We start from the raw sequence: 13,738 nt of genomic DNA, 5'->3' as shown, positions 1-13,738 counted from the left end.
GGCCAGCTGTAGAGAAATGCTTTTTGAAATTCTCAATTATAGTGGTTTTATCGGTGAGAGTGTTTCCTAGCCTCAGTGCAGTGGGCAGCTGGGAGGAGGTGCCCTTATTCTCCATGGACTTTAGTGTCCCAGAACTTTTTTGAGTTTGTACTACAGGATGCAAATTTCTGTTTAAAAAATCTAGCCGTCGCTTTCCTAACTGCCTGTGTATATTGGTTCCTAACTTCCCTGAAAAGTTGCATATCACGGGGGCTATTCGATGTCGGCAGAGAATGCCACAACTTTGTTTTCCAGGTAAAATTTTGGGATGACCACCAGGACTTTCAATAAAATCAAGCAGTTTTGTTTCCACAGATGTGCTGCCATCATATATATTTACAATATCTGACTACTATTGGCAGCAACTTTACATGTCCATGATTGGACGCATCAATGGACAGGGACACAAATTCAACCTGGTCTAGGTCCTGTGTTACCAAAGTAGTTGCCCATGGTGCTAACACGTTACTCACTATGGTGTCACATTTTGTCCTAGCACATGTCAAATTTGGCTCATAAAGCTTCCTTGTCAGTTGTCCTGTGCAGTCCATAGATCTGTAACTATGATTGTGTCGCATAGTGCGGGTATGCAAAGACACCCTCCTGCACAGCTAAATCATATTCTTCTTGGGAAGGCTCTACCTTCTTGAAAAATGTGATGACAGAGGGCATACCAACATGGGCAATCAGAGAGACTTAATGCTTTTTCGTCTGTTGATGTTCTACCACTGCCGTTCTTCATCCTCCTCTTTTCCTCACTCGTCTTCCTCTTTCTTCCTTTCCTTCGCTTTACCTTTCCACGTCACTCTTCTACACTCTCCTCGCTTCACTCTTTTTACTCTCTTAATTTTTCCTTCTCACTCTTCTCATTCCTCTCCAATCTTTAATAATAAACAGTACACGATTAGATAAAATACTTTCGTTCACAGATTCCCATTGCATGCCTCATTTTTGTATTTTATCTCAAAAACATTGTTTGGAATAATAAATTGGCAGGCTCTGTAATCATATCTTTACCTTTCCTCCTCTATCTCCTTCACTCTTCTTCCTATTCAGTCTTCCTCCTCTCCTTCCTCTCCACTCTCTAGCAGAAAACATTATGCTAATGTTATCCATGAAAATGTCTAAATATATTTTCACACTAATTATAATGCCAAACCATTAAAATTGTAATCTACAAGTAAATATTTTCATAATTAATTGTGCATTACTTTAATATAATCATATTTTCAAAATAGCCCGTCCACTGCATGTTTACATGTGAAAGTTTTTAATCTAGCTACCATGACAGTAGCTAGCTAACCTAGCTAGCTAACGTAGTCTACATAGCTAACATTAACTAGCATAACCTATTTTAAACCTTTCGAGCATCTATCTATATAATAAATTGTGACATTATAACATCACTAGCTAGTATCTCAAACGATTGTATGATTGTACCTGGCATGAAAATACATTTTTGGTGATGTTGTGGATTCACTTGACCCTTGATAGTTTTCCACAGCAGTTTTCTCTAAAACTAGTGTGAGCAAGTAGTTAGTAGAAGAAGAAGAGTGAATGCTATAGCGAGCCGCCCCCTCTTCTGGCCAAAACAAGCACAACACAATTTAGACGTCAACCGGTAGGCTCTGCTGTCCAGTCTTTCTTACCACGTAAAATATTATTTCACTTTGCGGGCTCCAGCCGGGGACAGGCCGTCCCTGGAAAACGGGGACGTCTCGTCACCCTACTGAATAAGTTATTGTTGTCCACTAGGTCGAAGGCTTTCGACAGGTCAATAAAAAGGGCTGCACAGTGTTTATTTTTTATCCAAACAATTAAGAACATAATAATTTGGTCTGAAACCTGACAGGTGTGCATTTAGTATATATTTCGTAGTTAAAAAATTTGTATTTACCAAGGATTCTATCATTTTTGCTAGACAAGACAGTTTGGAAATGATGCGATTAATTATCTAGGTCACATGGGTCATCACCTTTCTGAAGGTGGGAATATATATATTTACAGACCCAAGGGATGGTATCTGAAATAATTGTAAGGTAAAAAAATATGTGTTAAACATTCTGAGATCAGAGGAGCAGAAAGCTGAAGCAAGAAAAAATCAAGTAAATCAGCCCCAGTGGATTTTTTTTTACATCCAACTTTCACAAGGCGTCTAGCACATCACAAGTAGAAAGTTGTTGAAATTAAAACAAATATTCACTAAAGGCTGGGAGAAGGGCAGGCAGTCAACTGGACCTGTAGCTTAAAGTAAAACTCCACCCCAAAACTATCTTCGGGTATTTGTTTCATTTGTCCCATTGTTGATATAGTCCCAAAATATGTTGCAAAATACATCAGTACAGCAGGTATGAACGTGTGTTCCAAGACGTCTGTTTTGTCTTGTCCCATCCCGTGTATATATAGTTTTTTCCGTATATATTTCGTATATATTTTTTATATTTTTAATCTCATTTTCCATCTACGGACTGAACATACTCTCCTGCAACCCACCTGACCCAATGTGGTACGGATCTGCTATTTTTTATACTTTAGAACCGGAACCCCCATCATAAGTTAGCCAGCTAACTAGCCACTAGCTAGTAGTCAGTTAGCCACTGCTAGCGGCCATCCCAGAGCAAATCGGGCTGATTTATCTCCAAGCTCTGAACGTTTACACCGGATCATCGCAGATAGCTGGCTGCTATCTGAGTGACTACTCACGGCTAACGTCTCTGTCCCGAAGCAAGCACCAGTTAGCTTGGAGCTAGCCTCGAGCTAGGCCCATCTCCCGGCTAGCCGAAGAGATCCATCAGCCAATTCCTGGGCTACGATACCTCTTTTGCAATTGGCCTGAACCCTTTACTGCTGACACGGAGCCCCGCCAATCCGTTGGTCTGCCAACGTAACCAGCCGAGGGGGTTTCAACAGGCTCTTCTGTTGTGCTCCTGCCTGCTAGCTGTCTGAATCGCCGTGTCTCCAGCTTGCCTAGCTACTCAGGCCTTTCTAATCGACCTGGCCCGGGTATCCTGGAAGGATATTTACCTCATCCCATCAGTAGAGTATGCCTGGTTGCTCTTTAAAAGTGCTTTCCTCGCCATCTTAAATAAGCATGCTCCATTAACAAAATGTAGAACTAAGAACAGATATAGCCCTTGGTTCACCCCAGACTTGACCGTCCTTGACCAGCACACAATCATCCTGTGGCGTTCTGCATTAGTATCGAATAGCCCCCGCGATATACAACTTTTCAGGGAAGTCAGGAACCAATATACTCAGTCAGTTAGGAAAGCTTAGGCTAGCTTTTTCAAACAGAAATTTGCATCCTGCAGCACTAATTCCAAAAAGTTTTGGGACACTGTAAAGTTCATGGAGAATAAGTGCACCTCCTCCCAGCTGCCCACTGCACTGAGGATAGGAAACAATAAATCTACGATTATCAATAATTTCAATAAGAATTTTTCTACGTCTGGCCATGCTTTCCACCTGGCTACCCCTACAGGGGCCAACATCTCAGCACCCCCCACTGCAACTTGCCCAAGCACCCCCCCCCCCTGCTTCTCCTTCACCCAAATCCAGATGTTCTGAAAGAGCTGCAAAATCTGGATTTTAATCAATCAGCTGGGCTAGACAATCTGGATCCTCTCTTTCTAAAATGATCCACCAACATTGTTGCAACCCCTTTTACTAGCCTATTCAACCTCTCTTTCATATCGTCTGAGATCCCCAAAGATTGGAAAGCTGCTCCCGGTCATCCTCCTCTTCAAAGTGGGATACACTCTAGACCCAAACTGTTATAGACCTACATCCATTCTGCCCTGCCTTTCTAAAATCTTTGAAAGCCAAGTTAACAAACAGATCACCGACCATTTCGAATCCCACCTTACCTTCTCCACTATGCAATCTACTTCTCAGATAGAGTTCAGTGTGTCAAATCAGAGGGCCTGTTGTCCGGACCTCTGGCAGTCTCTATGGGGGTGAGACACGGTTCAATTCTCGTGCCGACTCTTTTCTCTGTATATATCAATGATTTCGCTCTTGCTGCTGGTGATTCTCTGATCCACCCATACGCAGATGACACCATTCTGTATACATACATCTGGCCCTTCTTTGGACACTGTGCTAACAAACCTCCAACAGAGCTTCAACGCCATACAGCACTCCTTCCGTGGCCTGACTTAGAATATGTGGACAACTACAAATACCTAGGTGTCTGGTTAGACTGTAAACTCTCCTTCCAGACTCGCATTAAGCATCTCCAATCCAAAATGAAATCTAGAATCAGCTTCCTATTTCAGAACAAAGCCTCCTTCACTCACGCTGCCAAACATATCCTCGTAGAACTGACTATCCTACCGATCCTTGACTTCGGCAATGTCATTTACAAAATAGCCTCCAACACTCTACTCAGCAAACTGGATGTAGTCTATCACAGTGCCATCTGTTTTGTCACCAAAGCCCCATATACTACCCTCCACTGCGACCTGTATGCTCTCATCAGCTGGCCCTCACTACATATTCGTCCCCAAACCCACTGGCTCCAGGTCATCAATTAAGTCTTTGCTAGGTATAGCCCCACCTTATCTCAGCTTACTGGTCACCATAGCAACACCCACCCACCCATAGCATGCACTCCAGCAAGTATATTTAACTGGTCATCCCCAAAGCCAACACTTACTTTGGCCGCCGTTCCTTCCAGTTTTCTCTTGACTGGAACAAATTGCAAAAATCACTAAAGCTGGAGTCTTATATCTCCCTCTCTAACTTTAAGCGTCAGCTGTCAAAGCAGCTTACTGATCACTGTACCTGTACACAGCCAATCTGTAAATAGCACACCCAACTACCTCATCCCCATATTATTACTTACCCTCTTGCTCTTTTGCACCCCTGTATCTCTACTTGCACATCATCATCTGTACATCTATGACTCCAGTGTTAATGCTAAATTGTAATTATTTACCTCCCTACTCCTCTACATTTGCACACACTGTACATATATCTTTCTATTGTTTTATTGACTTCACACTGCTTTGCTTTATCTTGGCCAGGTTGCAGTTGTAAATGAGAACTTGTTCTTAACTTGCCTACCTGGTTAAATAAAGGTGAAATATATATTTTTTAATTATAAAAGTGAGATGAGCTGTCATTTTTATGTCTCTGTGTCCAGTCTGAAGGAAGTTGGAGGTATCCAGTCATTGCGCTACCGCTAGTTAGCATTGGCTCTTGAAACTACCTCTAACTTCCTTCCTACTGGACACCCATATACATGGATGAACTTCTCCCTCTCTGTCACGGATGCCATGGTTGCCTTTAGTTTGAAGATGTAATTCGGAGACAGGTGTTCTCTGTGTTCTCTTTTCAACTACATTCCGCATGTTTGCAGTTAAATGCAAACATTTTCTCCATCTCTGATTCCACTAGGAATTCCATTGATTTTAAAACTCGGTAATCCAGAAAGTGGAGAGCATTAGGAATTAGAAAGATTACCTATACATACTGAGCAGTTTATGTTGTTGACAGAAGCCTGCTAAATGGCAGACCAATTCGAACTCATCTCCCGTTATGTCCAGCCCAATCATGGCTAGCGGGAAGGTTCCTGTCTTTTTTCGTGGCTTAACCTAGGCTAGTAATTTAACAATTTTATTCTTATTTACAGATGGCGTACACGTTTGATGGCATTTCTGCCCAAATAAATGTTTACGTACAAATGCCACTCCTGTGAAGTAGTGACATGCAATTTATGTGTAGTTTCCTGAAACTAGTCGCATATGGAAACAAGGTTAAGGTAAGGCACAACCTTTTGTCATTAGTCACGCTTCCCGAACAAACAACCGTTGCCCGAAACTGTGACAGCAACTCCGGACAATTTTAAGCAAACATCTGATAAGGTTGGTTCCCTGTTCAAGAGTACGTAGTGATAAGAACAAGAGGATAGAAGGCCAGTTCATGACTTCAAGCAAAGGTGTCTGACATCAAACAGGAACGGAAGCTAAAATGGGCACCTCAGTGATTCAGCAAATCGGCTTCATTCTGGGTGTGTTGGGCCAGTTTTTCGTATCTGCTGCTACAGCCATGGATATGTGGGGTTTACAGGACCGGTCCTTCTCAGTCATAACAAGTGTTTACACTTACTCTGGACTCTGGAAATCATGTGTAGAAAACTCATCTGGAATGACCCAATGCAGGCCTTATTTTACCATACTAGGGCTGCCAGGTAAGGTTTACTTTATTGACTTGTAAGAAGTTAAACATTATGTTTCTTTCATATACATTTAGCAAATATAAATGCCAATGGATGGTCAGCACTGTTAACTTGATCTCGATCGAGCTTTGTATGTCGAGTGCCTCTCAAGGGTGTGACTCTAGATAAGATATGGTATTTGTTTCTATTAGTTGATATTAATAAGTAGTATAAAACAAACTTTTTTTTCTTTCTTTGAGCATGTCTAATCTAGTTTCTTCAGCAACGTTTAATCTTTAAAATTGTGTGTTAAAGGCGGGAAGTGAGATTATCTCCCATATAGTTTAGACAGTGGGTCATTTTAATGTGAGTAGAGTCTAGGGCCATGATCAATAAAAGGTAACGTTGTTTTTGTCTCAAAAGTTATATTGATTTAAACATGTTTAATAGAGCAGTTAAGTCTTTAAATAATTGGTCAAATTAAATTCAAGAACAGGAAGTGAGATTATCTTCCAGGCACAAAATATAGTTAAATGGCCCATGAAAACAGGAGTACTATAGAGCCCTAATCAATAAAACATTTTTGTCATTTGGATGTACATTTGAAAATGAATGTAGTTTTAGTTTTTTTTTTATGTTGGAAAATCTTTGATCTAAATGAAATACCACAGTACTTTGGTAGATACGTATGATACACACAATCACAGGTCATGACTTAAGTTTCAAAGTAGGACTTTTATCTGACGTCTGGTTTTGTTTGACCCGTAGTTATGCTCCAAGCGGTGCGGGCACTGATGATAGTTGGGATAGTTCTGGGAGCCATCGGCTGTCTGATCGCCATCTTTGCCCTCAAGAGCCTGAAGATGGGAAATATGGAGGATAATGCCAAGGCTACCATGACACTGACCTCTGGGGTCATGTTTCTGCTTGCAGGTGAGGTGATGTCTTTTGCCGAAGTTTTGGTGAAGTTCCTGCACGCAGGTGAATCCTTTCTTGACACCACACTCCAAAAAGCAAATCTTGCAGGCTCTGGTTTTGTTTCGTCTTGATTATTGTCAGGTTCTGTGGTCGAAGTGCTACAAGGAATGACCTAGACTGCAGCTGGCCCAGAACAGAGCAGCACGTCTTCATTTTATTCAGAGGGCTAATATAAATATTATGCATGCCAGTCTCTCTTGGCTAAGAGTTGAGGAGAGTGACTGCCTCACTTTTTATAAGAATCATTGTGTTGACATTTCTAAATGGTTTGCATAGCCCACTTACAAATTGCTCTGACACACACACTTACCCCACCAGTCATGCCACTAGGGGTCTTTTCACGGTCCCCAAATCCAAAACAAAGTCAGGGAAGTATACAGTGTTATTTTGAGCCATTATTTTATGGAACACACTTCGATCCCATATTGCTCAAATGAACAGCAAACCTGGTTTTAAAAAAAAGATTAAGCAACACCTGACACCTCCCCCCTATTTGATGTTTGTGTGTATTGTGGTTAACCGTGGGGTGTTGGGTTGAGAGTGCAGAAATGGGCACAGAGACGATGAGGTTCCAGTCAGAAAACACAACTTTATTAGGCAACAAAAATAAACATAACACCAAAATAACTTAGGGTTGGCTTGGTCCTTCTCCTCATGTATGGCTCCGTGCCTCCAAGAGCTTTGTTCCCCTCTGTAGGTTCACTCTTTGCCTCTCTCTTTGTCCTCCTCACGATGTGCCATGGTGCTCCCTTTATGTGGCCTGCATGGCTGGTTGTCACTCTCCACTAATAACCTCTACTTGGTGCCATCTTCACCTGTCTTTTGGTTCGGGGGACCGGCCATTCCCTAATGGGAGCGTTTTGTTTTCTTCTTGGGGCTTCACGTTTCCCCACCCAATTCGATAGCCCAGGTACTCCACCTTGGCGTAGCCCAGCTTGCACTTGTGGGGGTTTGCGGTAGGCCCCGACTCCCTTAGCGCATCCGCCACCGCCTGTAACCTACAGAGATGGGACTCCCAGCTGTCACTGTGCACAATTATATCATCCAAATAAGTCACAGCGTACTCATGGTGTGGACGCAGGACGCGGTCTATGAGTCGCTGGAAAGTTGTTGGGGCCCCGTGGAGACCGAAAGGAAGACACCGGTAGTAGTATAGCCCACTCCCATCAAGTGGGGCAGCAGCTGGTCCCAGTTCCTCCCGTCTCTCTCGATTACCCTCCCCATGTCCCTCCTCCACAGTGCCTGGAAGAGAGGGCAATCTCTACAGAGGATAATTGTCACGGGCAAGTTAGGAACAGCCCCCATGTGCATCTGGCACTCCCCCATCACCCTTGGGGTGGTTATCTGCACCGGCACGGTCGGGTACCACTTTGTGTCCCTGTGTACAGGACACTGTGTACAGGACACAGGACACTGTCATCTCCTCATCCCGGTAGTAGACACCGGTAGTAGTATAGCCCACTCCCATCAAGTGGGGCAGCAGCTGGTCCCAGTTCCTCCCGTCTCTCTCGATTACCCTCCCCATGTCCCTCCTCCACAGTGCCTGGAAGAGAGGGCAATCTCTACAGAGGATAATTGGCACGGGCAAGTTAGGAACAGCCCCCATGTGCATCTGGCACTCTCCCCTCACCCTTGGGGTGGTTATCTGCACCGGCACGGTCGGGTACCACTTTGTGTCCCTGTGTACAGGACACTGTGTACAGGACACAGGACACTGTCATCTCCTCATCCCCCGGTTCGTCTTCCCTCTCTCTTGTTAGCCACTGCGGTTGGGCCAGGGTCACCATGCTGCCGGAGTCCAGCAAAGCGCTGGTGTCGATGCCATTGATTTGTACTGGAACCATTGGAGGGGACGTCTCGGTGTGCGCCCAACAGGAGGTGACATAACTAGCCATCCGGGTTACCTTGGAGTTGGGGGATGCGGAGGGCATGGACTCCTCCTGGCCGGGGCAGCTCCACGCGAGGTCTTGCAGCACTCATAGCGGAGCCTCTGATCTAGGTCTAGCAGTGGACGTCGTCATCGGTTCAGGTCGCCCTCCTGCTTCCCGGCCTTGGCTAGTTCTGTCCGAGCTCCCTTCAGTCCTTCACCTCTCTCTGTGCTTTTCTTCCCCCTCCCTGCGTGCACTCTTTCCGCCCAGGCCCCTTTCAGCAGGACCTGGATGTTTTGGTCAGGAATTCCTCCAGGTTCTGCAGGCTCTCCGCCGCCTTCATCTCGTAGTGGAGGGCCCGAAGATACCGATCCAGGACAACCTTATCGATTATTGGGAGGGCCAGTACGTCGGTCAGTAGCCAGCCCTCGGTAAGGCACACCAGGTCGCTCATCTGAGCGTGGGGAGAGATAGTGGAGTCAAAGGCCCAGTTGTGGAACAATTCATAACAGCTCAGGATCTCGTAATTGAGTCCCTCATAATTTGCCTCCTAATCTGCGTTCAAGTCAAAGTAGGCCTTCTGGGCCTTCCCGGCGAGGTAGGGTGCTAAAAGGCTGACCTACTTGGGCTTGGGCCTTCCTTTCCTCTGCACTGTCATCTCGAAAGTGCACAAATACGTCTCCACATCATCTTCCTCTATTAGCTTGACCAGGAACTGAGTTAGGCCAGACTCCTAAGCCCTCTCAGCCTTCAACTGGGCTACCTCCGCTACCAGGTTTTGTTAGCGCTGCTCGTCTAGCGCTTGCTCCTGGCGAGCCTGTTGCGTCTGCTGGCTGAGGATAAACTGAACCAACAGTTCCTCCATGGTAATCTCTGTACACTCGACCCCACGGCACCCAAAGCTACTGGATTCTCAACCATATGTGGTCAACGTGGGGTGTTGGGTTGAGCGTGTAGAGATGGACACAGAGGCAGTGAAGTGCTAGTCAGAAAACACGACTTTACAAAAAATAAACATAACACCAAAACAACTTATGGTTGGCTGGGTCCTTCTCATGTTCAGCTCCGTGCCTCTGGGAGCTTCGTTCCCGTCTGTAGGCTCACTCCTTGCCCCTTTCTTTGTCCACCGGTTATGTGGCCTGGACAGCTGGTTGGCACTCTCCTTTAATTACCTCTACTTGGGGCCATCGGCGTTGGGGCGCCCAGCCCATGTACTCCCAGCAGAGTTTAGCCAACGTCACGGCACGTACCTCCCCTCTTTCACCAACCACCAGGGTAGACCTCCCGGGATACCACAGTATGTATTGATATGTAGGCTACATGTGCCTTTTTTAAATGTAAGTAGTTCTGTCCTTGACCTATTCTTGTCTATGAATGTTCTGTCATGTGTGGTAAACCGTGGGGTGTTGGGTTGAGCGTGCAGAGATTGACACAGAGACAGGGAGGCTTTAGTCTGCAAAAACAACTTTACTAAGACAGAAAATAAATATACCAAAGAAATAACTTAGGTCTTGCTCAGTCGTCCTTCTCTCTCTTAACTGCTGTCTGTCTCTCTCCCTTCTCCCTCACGGTGTGCCATCGTGCTCCTTTTATTTAGCCTCCGCGGCTGGTTGGCACTTTCCTCTAATTACCTCCACTTAGAGCTGTCTGGGTCAGGGTGCCCAGCTCCCGTATACCCAGCAGAGGGAGCCAACGTCGCCTCACGTACCTCCCCTCCATTACCATCCCCCGGGGTAGACCTCCTGGGATACCACACATGTTTTATGTGGACTGTTGGAAGAGTAGTTGCCTCTTTTGCAACAGCTAACCAGGATCTTAATAAAATACCAAATACCAAAATACCATCTTATGGACTTCCTAACCAAAATGTAAATATAATTTTCCTTCTCCTAGGTGTCTGTGGCATTGCTGGAGTGTCTGTCTTTGCCAACCTAATCGTGTCCAGCTTCCGGTTCACCACCTATGCAGACAGTGGATATGGAGGAGAAGGAGTACTGGGAGGACTTGGAGGATCTCTCACTCCCAGGTACATTAACTGCAACATGAGAAGGATTCACTTCTCCCAAATGGCACCCTATCCTTTAGAGTCTGGTCAAAAGTAGTGCACTATGTAGGGAATAGTGTCATTTAGGAGGCTGCTTTGGTGTATAAACTGGAATCAATCATAATATCAAGGAATTTTTAGTGTGTCAGTGTATCACTTCTGTTTTTCAGGTACACCTTTGGCACCGCCCTCTTCGTGGGGTGGATAGGCGGGGCTGTGTTGGTCATAGGAGGAGTTATGATGTGTATCGCCTTCAGAGGGATGATTCCATCAAAGGAGAAGCGACATGGGTAAATTCCATTTTATCCACCAGAAAATTAGAGTTCTAAGCTAGTACCATGCTCTTCATCCTCTTTCTTATTCTTACTCACAAATATGAATAATAATTATACATTTATTTGAATAATTTCGTTTTCTTTCTGTCCTCAGTTATGGGGTGGCCTACAAAGCTGCGTCCCAACACACAACAGTGTACAAGGATGACGCGAAACCCAGACTCGCCTATGACGAGTCTTTCAGAGCCCAGATTATGAATGGAAGACACTCCAACCAGCAATATGTGTGAAGAATATAATATTATGTACTAGTTAGAGGTTTTCTGAAACTAAACAATACTATTTTGATATTTCAATGACAATCCCGTGCAGCTCTAAGGGGCTTAGAAGATTGCATAGAGGGTTGCTATGAAGGAAAACCTTTTTCAGGTTTGATTAGTTATTTTTGTACTTATTATTTTTGGATCTCTCTTATATTTTGGGCTCCCGAGTGGCGCAGTGGTCTAAGGCACTGCAACTGAGTGCTAGAGGTGTCACTACAGGCCCTGGTTCGATTCCAGGCTGTATCACAACCATGATTGGGAGTCCCACAGAGCAGCGCACAATTGGCCCAGCGTCGTCCAGGATAGGTTTTGAGAATAGAATTTGTTCTTAACAGACTTGCTTAACAGAATTTGTTCTTCATTTTGTGATGTAACTGCCCCACAATCCCAAATAATAAGGATGATATAGTAGTTTAAGTAATCAGACCAATTATTTCAATAAATGTAACCCTTTAGTCCTCAATAGAATAGAACAAATGACAATTACAAGTTAACTTAGTTTTATAGAGCACAACCTCTTCTTTAATAACACTAATTTTGTCTTCCCTTGTATAAAGACACTGTAAAAAAACGAGAAAAAAAGTAGAGTATTTAAAGTGTAGTAAATTTGACTAAATTACTCACTCAAAATGTACCAAGTATAATATATTATACTTACAAAATGTATTTACATATAGATATATATTTTTTATTATGCAAAATGTGACCAGAGGACAATATTCATTTTAAATCCCACACAAAGTAGGCTATTTGATTGACAACAATTCTTACTTCTGTAACAATGTAAAAATTCCCCGACACAATGTAAGCATTTATGACGGCAATGTTGAGCCTCCCCCAAAACACATACTTCCACCAGTTTCTGCCTGTGCGTCCAACATTGTAATAGCTCCTCAGTTGGTCAAGATGGTCAACCCCGTCCATTTTCTTGTTGTAATCCATTACACAAGCTCTAGAACACATATACGTTCCTGCCACTTAAAAAGCAACAGCTCCAAAACCCCTGCCAATGTCACTTTAGGCCCACGCTGTGTGATACTTTCCTTCTGCTTCCTCCTTTCACTCTGCTTCTTCCTCTCCCTCGGCTTCCTCCTCTCCCTTTTCCTCTACATGTTTCTCTTCCTCTCCATGTGCATCCCCCTCCACTCTCCTCTCCCTCCTCTTCACTCCCCTCTCCCTCCTCTTTCTCCACTCTCTTCTCACTCCACCCCTCCCTCCAGATCTGTATACCTCCAATCATCTCTAAGTCCTCTTCCTCCCTGCCTTTTGCTGCTGAGCAAAAAATGTTATTTTGGATGCAGTATTTGTAGTATACTACAGTTATACTGCACTCTAACTGCAGTTATACTAAGGGTATTTTCTCAACCATACACATGTATTTTTTTATTTTTATTTCACCTTTATTTAACCAGGTAGGCTAGTTGAGAACGAGTTCTCATTTGCAACTGCGACCTGGCCAAGATAAAGCATAGCAGTGTGAACAGACAACAACACAGAGTTACACATGGAGTAAACAATAAACAAGTAAATTACATAGTAGAATTACATAGTAGAAAAAAATATATATATTTACATTGTGTGCAAAAGGCATGAGGAGGTAGGCAAGAAATAGGCCATAGGAGTGAATAATTACAATTTAGCAGATTAACACTGGAGTGATAAATGATCAGATGAACATGTGCAGGTAGAGATACTGGTGTGCAAAAGAGCAGAAAAGTAAATAAAATAAAAACAGTATGGGGATGAGGTAGGTAAATTGGGTGGGTTATACACCGATGGACTATGTACAGCTGCAGCGATCGGTTAGCTGCTCAGATAGCAGATGTTTAATGTTGGTGAGGGAGATAAAAGTCTCCAACTTCAGAGATTTTTGCAATTCGTTCCAGTCGCAGGCAGCAGAGAACTGGAAGGAAAGGCGGCCAAATAAGGTTTTGGCTTTAGGGATTATCAGTGAGATACACCTGCTGGAGCGCGTGCTACGTGTGGGTGTTGCCATCGTGACCAGTGAACTGAGATAAGGCGGAGCTTTACCTAGCATAGACTTGTAGATG

General features: G+C 44.1%; 1 protein-coding gene across 1 annotated transcript; it reads left to right on the top strand.

Annotated features, from left to right (window-relative positions):
* Positions 1-5,979: 5,979 nt before the first annotated feature.
* Positions 5,980-13,325, top strand: LOC110521869 (claudin-18). Its single transcript, XM_021599799.2, has 5 exons — positions 5,980-6,232; positions 6,968-7,132; positions 10,939-11,071; positions 11,260-11,379; positions 11,519-13,325. Exons 1-5 carry the CDS (start codon positions 6,013-6,015, stop codon positions 11,652-11,654), a joined length of 774 nt encoding a protein of 257 aa, XP_021455474.1. The 5' UTR covers positions 5,980-6,012; the 3' UTR covers positions 11,655-13,325.
* The last annotated feature ends 413 nt before the right edge of the window (positions 13,326-13,738 follow it).

The sequence above is a fragment of the Oncorhynchus mykiss genome, chromosome 30 (assembly GCF_013265735.2).
Source record: "Oncorhynchus mykiss isolate Arlee chromosome 30, USDA_OmykA_1.1, whole genome shotgun sequence".
Taxonomy (NCBI): Eukaryota; Metazoa; Chordata; class Actinopteri; order Salmoniformes; family Salmonidae; genus Oncorhynchus; species Oncorhynchus mykiss.
The sequence above is the reverse complement of the archived record's forward strand: the minus strand, read 5'-3'. Positions and strand labels throughout refer to the sequence as shown.

Coding starts and splice junctions, on each gene's coding strand:
- LOC110521869 (XM_021599799.2), top strand. CDS start 6,013: ATGGGCACCTCAGTGATTCAGCAAATCGGCTTCATTCTGGGTGTGTTG. Junction 7,133..10,938: donor GGTCATGTTTCTGCTTGCAG/GTGAGGTGATGT, acceptor TCCTTCTCCTAG/GTGTCTGTGGCATTGCTGGA. Junction 11,380..11,518: donor TCAAAGGAGAAGCGACATGG/GTAAATTCCATT, acceptor TTCTGTCCTCAG/TTATGGGGTGGCCTACAAAG.